Source organism: Biomphalaria glabrata, chromosome 2 (genome assembly GCF_947242115.1).
Source record: "Biomphalaria glabrata chromosome 2, xgBioGlab47.1, whole genome shotgun sequence".
Lineage (NCBI taxonomy): Eukaryota > Metazoa > Mollusca > Gastropoda > Planorbidae > Biomphalaria > Biomphalaria glabrata.
This window is the reverse complement of record NC_074712.1, coordinates 38,079,747-38,092,730: the sequence shown is the minus strand read 5'-3', so window position 1 is coordinate 38,092,730 and position 12,984 is coordinate 38,079,747. Positions and strand designations below refer to the sequence as shown.

The window sequence follows — 12,984 nt, the reverse complement described above, 5'->3', positions numbered from 1 at the left end:
TTGACATGTGACGCTGGTCTTTAGTTTCTCCTTTTTAAAATAGGAGAGTGACGTTAGCTTCTTTCCAGTCCCTTATAGTACTCTGCCCTGGTTAAGAGATGCCTGAAAAATTATTTTGAACACTCATTGCTTAGTGCCTTGAGTAATCTAGCCATAATACCATCATCTTCAGATGCTTTATTTGGTTTAATGTTCGCTAATACTTTTTGGATCCCCTTTTCTTGTACTTCTATAGCTCCTATAATATGTTGTCGAGTTGGTTCAAATTAAGTAATATGTTTTCTGGGGCTGAGAATGCTGATGCAAATTATTTATTTAGGATGTTAACTTTAGTTTCATTATCATTATGTGTTAAGTTATCTTCTCCTTTTAATGGTGCTACCACATCCTGTTGTTTCCATTTTCTTAGACTTATTGTATGATCATAGGTTTTATTACATTGTTTATGTATTTACTTTGCAGCTGTCTTCTTACGTTTTGGGTTAGGTGTTTAATTTTAATATAATTTTTTAAAAATTCTTTGTGCCTTAGTTTCTTTACATTTTCTATATAGGTTTTCCTTTTGTTTGCAAAGGTTTATTTAATTTATTATTAAGCCAGCATTAATTTATTTTGTTTGATGATTATCTAGTTGGTCTATCCAATTAAAAAAAAATATTTAGCCCATCAAAGAGAGAGGGATAGACAGATTGGATAGATGGATGAGTGTGTTTCTGAAAAATCTTATAAATACCTATACCGGTACAAAAATGTATAGATCTATAGACTCTAAATTAGTCTAAATATAGAATGATCTAGGTCACTGGTTACAACTCTTTTGTGTTAATTGGTAAAAAAAGAGATTTCCTGCTAGGTAAAATAGAAACTAAGAGTAAGATTAGATCTACAATAATTATAATAACATTTACATTGGACATAGATCTAGATCTAGATTAGTTTAGTTAGACTCTAATCATAGATCTAGAATCTTGATAAAGTCTTGAATCTTTTTTTGTTTGTTGGTTGTAGATTTCCCTAGTCCCTAGGCTAGTTTAACTCTAAATCTAGTGTTATAGTTATAGACTAGAACTAGTCTAGAAGTCTAGAACTCTCTCTGTCACTCTTACTTACTGAACTTACTCTTATTACTTGGATCTATTGACTCTACTGTCTACTCTTAGTCTTAGACTCTAGACTAGACTAGGCGTCACTAGGGCTAAGTAGGAAATCTAGTATAGTAGTTGGGGGGGGGGGGAGAGGGAGTTTGGTGGTTCAAACACACATCCCAGTTTGTGATTGATTTTTTGCTATAATTTTTTTTGTTTATTTTAGATGAGATTTTATTGTTAAACCATCGCTTGCCTCGGTGCAGCCAAGGGAGTGAAGGGGGGTTTTCAGTTTAAAATCCCCCTCCAGGGCCAAAGGGGTTTTGAGGTTAAAATCCCCTCTCTTCTATAAAACAAAAAATAATGCAAATGACAGTCACCAAATTCCATGAGTGTAGCCTAGGGGGATTTTGAGTTTAAAACTCCTCCAAATTTTTATTAAAAATAATAAAACCCTCTTCAATATAAGACTAAAGCATACAACAGTCATCAGATTTTTTAGCTTAGCCAAGAGGGTTTTTGAGTTTAAAACCCCCCTCCGGCGGGGTTTGAAGCTAGAAACCGCCCTCTTCAATGTAAAATTAAAGCAAGTTACAGTTGCAAAATTCTATGAGCATAGCCAAGAAGGGGTTAAAAATTTCTACTAGTTGTTGGGTTTCATTAAATTAATAAAGTGCAGTAAAATATCAGAGATTTGGTTTTTGAACTAATATTTTTTAATAGCAGGATAATGCACTGTAGATACCTCAGAATATATGCAATTTTTTCATTTTAAATACCTACCGGAAATAGGGCTTAACATCAAGGCTCTGCCCCGGACTCTGCTGAGGGAGCTCACAGCACTCCCCCAGACTCCTGGGCTGGCAATGTCTGGGTGTCTACAATCTTTCTACTAACTCCAGGGAGAATCTATTTTAGGAAACTATATAAACATCTTCCAAAAGAATGAAGGGTTGGAATGTAATAAAGATTATTATGTGTGTGTGTGCACACATACACACATTATAAGACGAAGATGTAAAATTTAATTTTCAGTTCTGAAGGAACATCTGAAATTTTTAACATAAACAACAGATTACTGTATGTGATAAAACATATGGTCTACAATATAGTCTACATGGTCATGATAAAATCTAAATCTAGGTTTAAAAAACAATTATTTACGAGATTCACTGACTAGAACTACAATATAAACTATAGACTGTAAATCTTTTTAGATTATATCTTTATATATGTCTATTATTGGAAAGCTTAGAAAAAGCAATTTAATGCTATGTATCACTATTAAGAACAAATCTCTTTTTCATAGCGAATGCATGCCACTTCTTTATACATTCTACATGCCCAGTCTGTAATATTATTATTCTCATAGCTACTAAAGCAAAATATATTTTATAAACCTTCTTATGCAAGCTCAGAACAATTATATAAATTAATTTCTTGTGATTTTAATTTATTTTAGCAATATAGATTTTTTACAAAATTAAATTTTGTTTTTCATGCAGAAAGAGTGAGATGAGTACAATGGAAGCAAGAGATGTGACTGATGCTCTCCCTTCAATAAGGACACGGTAAGACCAATATGTATAATGCTGATGCATATGTTTTGAATGTGGCTCATTAGCCTTGAAATAGTATTGTCTCCTTTATTTGTATTTTGTTAGAGGTGTTAATTATTACTGCTTTTTATGGTATCTAAAATTATAAGTAAATATACAAATACATTGTTTAATTTTTAAAAAATATTAAGGTATCTATTTGACATTTATCTATATACACACACAAAAATAATATAAAAAATCAAGACTATGAGAGAGTTCTATTTTACTTTTTCAAATTTAAGTACATTTAGTGGTTCTGTTATTGAATTGCGGCAGCTATTTGTTTATTTTGCTGTGTGTGTAAATTTTAAATCTAAAAAAAAATTATTTGGATAATTCATAAATGGTTGTAGAATATATAAATTGTTGATAAGCAATGTGTTTTTGAAAGGTTTGTGATAATGTTATATATGCACTTTTTAGCAAAATAAAATTTCTAAGTGCTTCTGTTTGTGGAACAAATTAATATCTTTACCAAGGCTGAGTCTGGAAGCTTGGCTTCCCGACCAAGGGATCTCTAGTTCAAATCACAATGATGACTGTGATTATTAGCTCCTGAATTTTTAGGATTCCCTTCTGCCATAGAAACAGATGGGTTAGGGTTATCATCTTCCCCCTATAGATCGCAAGGTCTGAAAACGGTACCTTTACTTTAATTACTTTGATTTAAAAACAAAGTCTTGAACTTTCACTCTATGACATGAAGGTGCCATTTTACAAACACCATGATATAAATGTGCCTTAAACATTATAGACTAATTCAATCATAAAATAAAACAAATTAATGCTGAATTCTTCATTTTAGCATTCTTGAAATCGTTTATTTTATTCATCTTTTTCTTCATTTTTTTTAGTTTTTCTGTAGACTCCATTGTATTGTCCCTACATTTCTCTATTAGGTATGCCTTATTTTACTGTATTTTATTGCTTGAAGAGAAGTCTTATAAATATAGATCTAAACCTGACCTTAAAAAAAACAATATGTAACCAAATAGGTAACTGTGATTAACATTAGTCATGAAAATCCCTTTTAACTTAGAAAGATGAACAATAACACTTTTGATAGTAGACCAGGGGTGGGTAAATTATGGAACGCTGGTCATATGCGTCCAAAGGATCTTTTTATGCTGCCCGTGATCATATACAAATATTAGGTTTGCACAAAAATTATATATGTAAAAATTCATATATATATTTTTTTTTTTAAATATCTAAATATCTATATAAATTATTGAAACTTCTGATTCTTATTATGAACAGGTTAAAGAAACATTGTTATACATGCTATTTAAAAATTTTTAAAGTAAAAGAAGATTATCCTAATTGGTAATATATGCTGTCTTTAATTTGAAAGCAGTCACAATAACTAGTAAGCTAGTTCCACAGTTCCGGAATAGTAGGCAACAGTTAAATACTTCACATTAAATAGAACTGTACATTTGTGGTGAAATGTTGTGATGTAAAAGAAATTGTAAAAATTATTTTGAGAAGCTGCTAACTTTTGTTGAAGTTCCTCAATTGGAAGTGTAAAAAAATGAAATGTAAATGTATGATTAACTGTGTAAATGTGACTTAAAAGACATTATACATAGCTAGCTATCACATTTTTCTAAGTTGTAAGTACACACATATCTAATATATAAAGCAAAAAAATAAATCAGTTAATTTTCACTGTCATTTTCTTAGTTTCAGTAAGATTAATTGCTTGTGCTTCTAACATTACTGTTTCTGTTCCTACATACAGAGCTTCTACTTTTCCCTCTGTTGCACCAGAATCAGACTATAACTCAGACAGATACAGAATGAACTACAAAAATATGGGTATGGCTGTGATAATCAACAACAAAAATTTCCATCCAAGAACTGGAATGAACACTAGAACTGGAACAGATGTGGATGCAGCTAATATGAAAGATCTGCTGAAAACTATAGGCTTTGAAAATGTTGTCACTTTGAATGACCTGACTGCATTCCAAATGATAGATCACATGAGAAAAGGTACTCCTTAAATTAACATTTAACAAGAAAGGCATTTTTAAAAAATAGTATTGCCTCTTTTGTTTTCATGGCCCTTATGAGATGATTTTGCTGCCGCACCAAAGTTTCCTTTTTATGGTGCATGCATTAGCCTAAGATCTGGACCGCAACGTGGATCCATCCGGCCCAGCACAAAGTGTAGAAAATCCCCTCTCCTCTTATTCTTTCTTTGATGTATTGTGGTACTGATAATAAGCCAACATATTTGTTTTTTGCAAAGAAAGTGTGGCTCTTTTTAAAGGACATTTTATTTATCGCCATAACACCAAAACATATAAGACTAACACTAAGACAAGATTGTTTTATTGATCCTAATTGGAAATTTGTTGTGCTTACAAGGACTCTTCTTTTTTTTTTTAATAAAAAAGAATAAAATAAGATGGCATTCTTGGTTTGAGCTGCCAATAAATGATTGTTAAACTATGCCTACAATAGTTTGATGAGAATATTTACCAAAAAGAGACAAGAAAATGAGTCTGCTGTAAGACTGGCTACAAATTTTATTGTTAGAGACTATTTAGGACATAATGATTCATTGTTAGAGACTATTTAGAACAATGATTCATTGTTAGAAACTATTTAGGACACAATGATTCATTGTTAGAGACTATTTAGAACAATGATTCATTGTTAGAAACTATTTAGGATGCAATGATTCATTGTTAGAGACTAATTAGAACAATGATTCATTGTGAGAAACTATTTAGGACACAATGATCATTGTTAGAGACTATTTAGGACACAATAATTCATTGTTAAAGACTATTTTGGACACATTGATTTATTGTTAGAGACTTTGTAGGACACATTGATTCATTGTTAGGGACCATTTGAGACACATGCCATTGAGGAGTAGTTTATAATCAACTGGATTCTAGCTCCCATTCACCCTCCCCCTTTCCCCAGCTCTAATACATGGGGGTATGTATTTTCAATAAATTAATATTAATTCTTTCAACAGTTTTCTAAAGCATGCTGGGTAAAAACAAATTTCTTCACAAAGATAGATCTATTTGTATTGTGCTTTAACTTTATTTCTTCTGTATGTTACATCTCACTTTGGTTAGACTGAATCCATTATTAGGTTGACTTACAACTGTTTCATTAAATAACTTTAACCCATACCAGTCACTTTCTGATGATTTATTGAATTTTTTTTTTTGAGCTCTAAAAAATTAGGTGGCTATACTAATAACAATAAATGTATTTTAAGCTATGCATTTATTTTTTTTTTTTGTAGCAAAATAAATTGTAAATATTTCCTTAGTTCAATGTCAGTGCATGAACTAAGTTCCATTTTGCTGTATGGCATGTTACTTATTTTTAGAGGTAGTTGTGGGTTTGGGTTCATATTGTTGCTTCTTAAAATTACAGTGGCAATGCTCATTTTTTATTAGAAAGTGAAAAACTTAGTTTTCTTTGTATTTAAATTAGAGATTAAATCTTCATTACTTGTGAAATATCTTTTAGTTTTCTGTGACTTTATTTGTACCTATGTTGTTTAACTAATATGTAATACAATTGTTTAACTTCAGTACCGGTATAAATTAATTTGCATGCCTCTTGATATAAGTGAAATAATTTTATTTTCAGATAAGTTTTATTTATTTTAAAAAAATCTCAAATTAAAAAAAAAAAAAATTAATAACTATTTTTAAACAGAAATTAAAATGTGCAAAAAAAAAAAAAATTAACATACAAAACATAAGAAAAGGCAATGTAAATTATTAACTTTTTTTTGTAATTACAAAAATAATTTTCAAAAAACTTTATAATTTTAATGTTTTTAAAATATATTTTGTATTATGGGAGAGTTTCTTCAATTGAATATTTGCATCTTGTTATGCATTACAGTTGCTTTGCTGGATCATTCAGAGAATAGTTGTTTTGTGTGTGTTATTCTAACACATGGAGAAGAAGGGTATGTGTTTGGGACAGACGACAAGGTACAAGTGGAACAGATGGTTGCACCATTTAAAGGTCACAAATGTTTATCTCTGGCTGGAAAACCTAAAATATTTTTAATACAGGTAGGTTACTTAGAGCCTTTCATTCTTTTTTCTCATTCGTTATAAAAATGTGTTTTTTTTTTAATGCTGGCGTGATAGTTTGAAGTAAAAGTAAATCAGGGAAGTTAGAGAATCAAATGAACTAAGCAACACAACACCTAGTGCTCTTTAGAACTTGGTCAGATAAGAAAATATTAAAGGAATGGAGGATAAATTTAAGAGACTATAACACAACGCACTCTCTGAGAGCCTTTACTTTACACTAAAGACTTAAGAATGTTACCTCAATGCACCTAATGATGTCTCCTGGTTGTATGTCATCTAACTGAAACTCTCATTTACTTTACACTAAAGACTTAAGAATGCTCTCTCAATGCACCAAAACAATGTCTTCTGGGTGTGTCATCTAACTGAAACTCTCATTTACTTTACACTAAAGACTTAAGATATGTTACCTCAATGCACCAAATGATATCTCCTAGGTGTAAGTCATCTTACTGAAACTCTTACAGTTTTTATAGTGTTTCAAGCTTGGTGTGAAGATTAGTTGTTAGGCGGTGATGAGGATGAGAAATATTTGTACAAATCATGTTGATGAAAAAAGAAGTTAGAAAATGAGAAAATTAAAAAAAATATTGTTATTGTCACACTATTCTGTGGTGTTATGTTTCTTTTTAGTTTGATGGGATCTTTGCCTTATATTATGAAACCAGAACATTAAAACTTACCTAAAAATTAAAAGGCAAAAGAAAAAAATGTGCCTGTTGATATATTTGTTCAATTGAAATAAAAAGTTAAGAAGCTATTTCAAACTAACATTTTGAAACTTTCATTTCAGTCTGTCAGATAAGGATAACCTTTTTTTTTTCTGTTGATTCTGGCATTGAAATGAAAGTCCATTTTTTCAAAACAACTATTTTTTCTTTATGTTTAAAAATTAGACCTGAAGTTGTAGACCTAAATGCTCATTTAAATGTAACTATTAGCTTTTTTTTTATAACCAACAAATATTGTGTTTTTAATAAACCCACCACCATCACCACCCATGTTCCTATAAAAAAAACAGTTTCATATGCTTTATATGTAGTAGCATGTAACAAAACTAAACTGACTTTATTATTTAGAAACATTGCCAATTACTTTCTGTCCACCAGCTGGGTCAGCATGTTAGAAACAACACTATATTAATGTTCAATCTCATTGCCAGGCATGTCGAGGTACAGAACTAGACCCAGGTGTAGAGGTACCAGATGGCATGGAAATAGAGATGGAAGAAGAGGTCAGAAGAATTCCAACAGAAGCAGATTTTTTAATGGCTTATTCTGTGGTGCCAGGTAATGTTGTTGTTTTTTTATTAGAATGTAGAATGTTAACCCCACTTTGTCACCCCCCCCCCCCCCCCCCACACACACACACACAAAACTAAATGAAAAATAAAATGTGTTACCTATGTATTTGTACTTAGCAATCATCCCCCCACTTTTTTTTTTCTCTTAGTTTTGTGCAGTGTATTTGTCATGTTTAGATCTTGGAAAATCAAAGCACTATCCTAAGTGTGAGCTTTTGAGATGAAACCCTTTTGTTTTAGAAATTAAATATGTTCAAGAAATTGTAAAACCATTTTAAAACAAGTATTTAAAATCTTGTCTGAAGTATATAGTGTTCAAAGAAAAGTGTGAAATATGCAAATGTTTATATTTATAGCAACAACTACTTTTGATCATCCTAAGGCATGCTTTCTTTTCTCTAAAACACTAAATGTACTCATTCTATACAAGGGTAAGTCATCTAGGATCTGCAATGTGGTTGACAGTTTTATTGTAACAAAAATAGGAAATGTACATTTTTTTTAACATAGTCCCCTTGCTTTTCAATTCACTTGGTCAAACATTGCACAAGTTTTGTGAAGCTCTGATAAAGGAAGGGTTGTGGTTGAGTTGTGAGCCAGGAATACACTGCTTCTTTCACTGCTTCATCTGCGGTAAATCTACAGCCCTTTAATGCCTCTTTGAGAGGAACAAATAAATGGAAGTCTGATGGGACTATACAAATTATGAGCCAGTACTTTAAAGTCTTCAATGAATTTTAGCCCCTCATACACATAAAAATATTTTTTTCAAAACAAGATTTAATGGGCACTTTGTGTTTTTTAATAGTAGTATACTGACTGTCTATCTTGTAACTGATAATTACATGTTCATACTGGCTATACTCAAGCAGTCAAAAATGAGGATCCTGGCAGTGTGGGCATTCATTTTTACAGGTCATGTATTGGATTTGATTGTGGGTAATCAAAATTTAAATGTACATTTTGTATGAAGGAAGATGAAATAGTAATGACGGAAGTTTGCTGTTTATTATTTTTGATAACCACATAAAGTTTCCAGTACTCTAAAAATTGTTGTAAGTAAAGTTCCCTTTCAGACTTAGCAATCTCTGGGGTAAATGATGTAAAGGTTATCTGTTTCTGTGGCTCATGGTTAATGAGGGTGTCACGTGGCCAGTACAACGACCAACTACTGATTTATCTTTTTTAGCATGAAAGGTTTTTTTGTATTCTGAGTTTTCTTTTTCCTTTCATTCTGCCTGTCTGTCTGATCCACATGTAGACTGGCTGTCTGAGACCCTGAGACACATGCAATTAGACGTATATAGAGGGATGGTGGCCCTACTATCACTTCCAGTTCCAGTATTAACAACCTTATACAGCCTAAAGAGTTACATAGTGACATTTCCTTTTTGAAATCTCAGATGACATAATTTATTTATTATAATGTAATAAACCTGGTTGTGACGCAGATGGGGGTAGTGGTATGTGTGTAGTCAGTCGACGCAAATTGCCTCAGGCCAGCGCTAGACGAGCGGTCAACCGTGATGAGTTATGATGGTCAGCCAAGACAGTTTGGGAAGGATAGGTGTTGTGAATAGAGCTCAGGATCATCATGCGAAATGTCATCTGATCAACCAGAATGGTCAAGTGACGTTCTGTCTGGCTCTATAAGGCCAGCAGGGACCCTATATAAAGACCGGAGGTGTCACAGTCAAGACGGTTTGCTATAGCCCAGTTCAATACAGTCCGGTCAACTACAGCACAGTTCAGTGTGGTTCAGCAGCGTGGTTCTGTACAGAGCATTCGACGTTTCAGTGTGGAATACTGTCAAGTACAATCAAGACGAACAGTGTCTTGGTCTGCGATCAAGTCCGACACAATGAGCCCAGTGTGTGAAGTCAATCCTGAACTGTTGAACCCAGTACAAGCCCAGAACGAGACAGAGAGGCCAGTGCAAGAGTTGATACGGCAGTACGGTTGTTTACAGAGAAATATTTGTACAGCCTGTGTTACGTGTTGCCAATAGTACAGTATTGACTGTAATTTATAGAACATTAAAGTGTTACATTACTTTGGAGCCCTGAGTTGTCAAGTTCTTTAAGTTGGTAGTGTATGGTGCAGAGAGCCTGGATAGTGAGATTTGTTGCAATATAATTTTATATTTATATATTTATTGAGTATACTTTGTTCTGAATGTTCGCAGGGTATTTTGCCTGGAGAAATTCAACCAGAGGTTCATGGTTCATACAAGCTGTCTATGACGTCATTAAAACCAATTGGAAAACCATGGATCTCCTAACCATGATGACCAGAGTCAATAAAAAAGTAGCCTATGATTTCCAGTCCAACGCCAATAAAGAACACATGAATAATAAGAAACAGATTCCATGTATAACATCCATGCTAACAAAAGATGTCTTCTTCTACCAGTAATATGATGGAGTATTCTCAAGAAGTGAATGAAAAAACAAATACAAGAAAAAAAATATGTGACTAAATCATGAGGATATTAAATTAAAAAAATTAAACATAACTAAATCCCACATTACTAAACATAACATAATCCTTAGCACTTAAAACAACACAATCCTATTTAAGAAAACTAGACACTTATAGAACACATTAATTAGAAAGAAAAAGAATATTCATTGTTACAATTTGTTGCAATAATGTTGGCAGCCGTCCATAGGGCTTCAAAGTAAATGTGTATCATATTATATGACCTCCATGACTCAATCACTCAGGAAACTGCTTTGACCATTGTAAGTTATAAGTAAGATCAGGTTATAGTTGCTTGCACTTGGAATGGTATTTTACTCTGAGAATTGTATTTTGTTGTTGTTTCTCTCCTGACTAAATACATTGGATGTTGTAACTTCCAGCACTAGGTTTTTGTACAGTAAACAAAAAATATTTTATTTATGCTGAAAGCACTCTTACCTAAGTATTATAATTGTAAACATTACAATGCTATATAACATTGTTACTAACTTAGCAGTTTTTTTTAATATTGCTTTAAAAATGATACATTTGTATTTTGTACTAGTGGAAAGAGCTCTGACAAATTTTTACAATCATTTGACTGAAGGACAACAAGAGGATTGGGTAGATTATGGAAACAATTTGTGTAAAGCTTATGTGTCAGTTCATATTTATGAATTTTCTTGTTAGAAACCCATCTGTATACCTGGGCTATTTTGTTATTGAAACTATACATGCTACTTACTTCATGGGTCTAGTATTCAAATGATAGTGATAAGTTTATGAGGGACAAACAATTATGCAATGATGTTTTGATGTTCAGTGCAGTAAGTACACAATCTATATATTATACTGTTAAGTAATATTGAGTTTGAAGTATTTCATTGAAATTATTTTTAAAATGTCTTTCATGCATGAAACAAAAATGGTCATAATAGCTATTTTTATACAAAATGCATCATGATTAATAAAAAAAAGTGTACATTTTCATGATCCAGCCTATACAAATGTGTACATACATATCAATTCCTGTTCAACTCTATGTGTGTATCAAATTCAGTACCTGTAGTAGTTTTCAACTACAGCTTGTATAGTTACAATTTTGTTCTATTTGTGTACCTCAATGTAAGCAGTTGTCTTGAATATTGCATTTGTGCTATTATCATTACATCCGTCACTTTGTCCATTAATCCTGCAAATCATATTTTATAATCAGCACCCAAGTTTATCCAATGCAGGGCTAGGCATTGAGCCAAGGGCAAGGTGGACTCGTTTTCTTATGTACATGAATAATGTTGATTGATTTTAATTTAATAAACTTAAGTATCTTTTCAAACCACAGCCACCTTTCCAATGGTAAGAACTTCTGCCCTAATTGTACTAAAATTGATATTATATGAAATATTCTTTTGCTCATAGTGACTAAGTAAGACATTTTTTTTATCTGCAGCAGATGTATAAATCATCTTCCTCCTTGTTACAAAATGAAATTAATGTATTTTTTTGCTGTTTAGTTTATTAACAGGCACCTATTATTAAGAATTTTGTGTTGTAACTATTTTGCTATCATTCTTTTGCTATGACAATGCAAGAGATTTTTTTTTTAAAATCATTAGCAGATGTTATAAATCATCTTCCTCCTTGGAACAAAATCAAACCAATATATATTTATATTTGATCACTTTATTAAAGTCCTGATATATCTTTGTTTCACACTTGATCTCTCTATCAATGAATGAATGAACAACTTTATACAAGTTCAATATAACTTATTTATTCATTATGGCACAACACAATTACAATTTCAAAAACTTGCAAACATCCAATTTGAAAAGAACTACTAGACTTGTTTCAGTGATAACTTTAATATATCCTTGAGAAAAAACAAACGTGGTTTAACATCAGCATTTCAGAGAAAGGTTAAAAAAAAATAAATTTTATACACAAAATGAATGATAGTTCTAATATATCTAGACCATAACAAACGTGTGAACATTAATAAGGCAAATATAAAGAACTAATAATGGAAACAGTTGATCCATGTACAAGATCTTTCACACAGTACACAATAGTGATACAAGAACTTTAAATTTTATAATAATTTTTTTTTCCAGATTGATAAGTCTAACACGAGATGAAATCAATTCTCAGTTGACCTTAACCGAACAGTCAATCAATCCTTCACCCAATAAATTAAAAACAAAACAATCCCATGAATTAGAAGAAATGTGATGTAATTCCAAGTGGAAGTGATCTCAGTTCTACTTTGTTCAACTGACATTGGAGTTTTCTATATGTGGAGGCAAATAGAGAGCAAGCTTTTTGGTGTATCTCAGTATGCAGAATACACAAGCACTGATAAAAGAAGCATTTTAATTGAATAGTTTTTGAACTCTTCAGCACTGTAGAATCAAATGTTCTAAGCTCTTTGGTTTGTAGCA

At 31.8% G+C, this 12,984-nt stretch overlaps 1 protein-coding gene across 1 annotated transcript; it reads left to right on the top strand.

Annotated features, from left to right (window-relative positions):
- The first annotated feature begins 834 nt into the window (after positions 1-834).
- LOC106055843 (caspase-3-like) lies at positions 835-12,251 on the top strand. Its single transcript, XM_056020387.1, has 6 exons — positions 835-853; positions 2,591-2,656; positions 4,431-4,684; positions 6,578-6,753; positions 7,940-8,066; positions 10,266-12,251. Exons 2-6 carry the CDS (start codon positions 2,601-2,603, stop codon positions 10,493-10,495), a joined length of 843 nt encoding a protein of 280 aa, XP_055876362.1. The 5' UTR covers positions 835-853; positions 2,591-2,600; the 3' UTR covers positions 10,496-12,251.
- Positions 12,252-12,984: the final 733 nt, after the last annotated feature.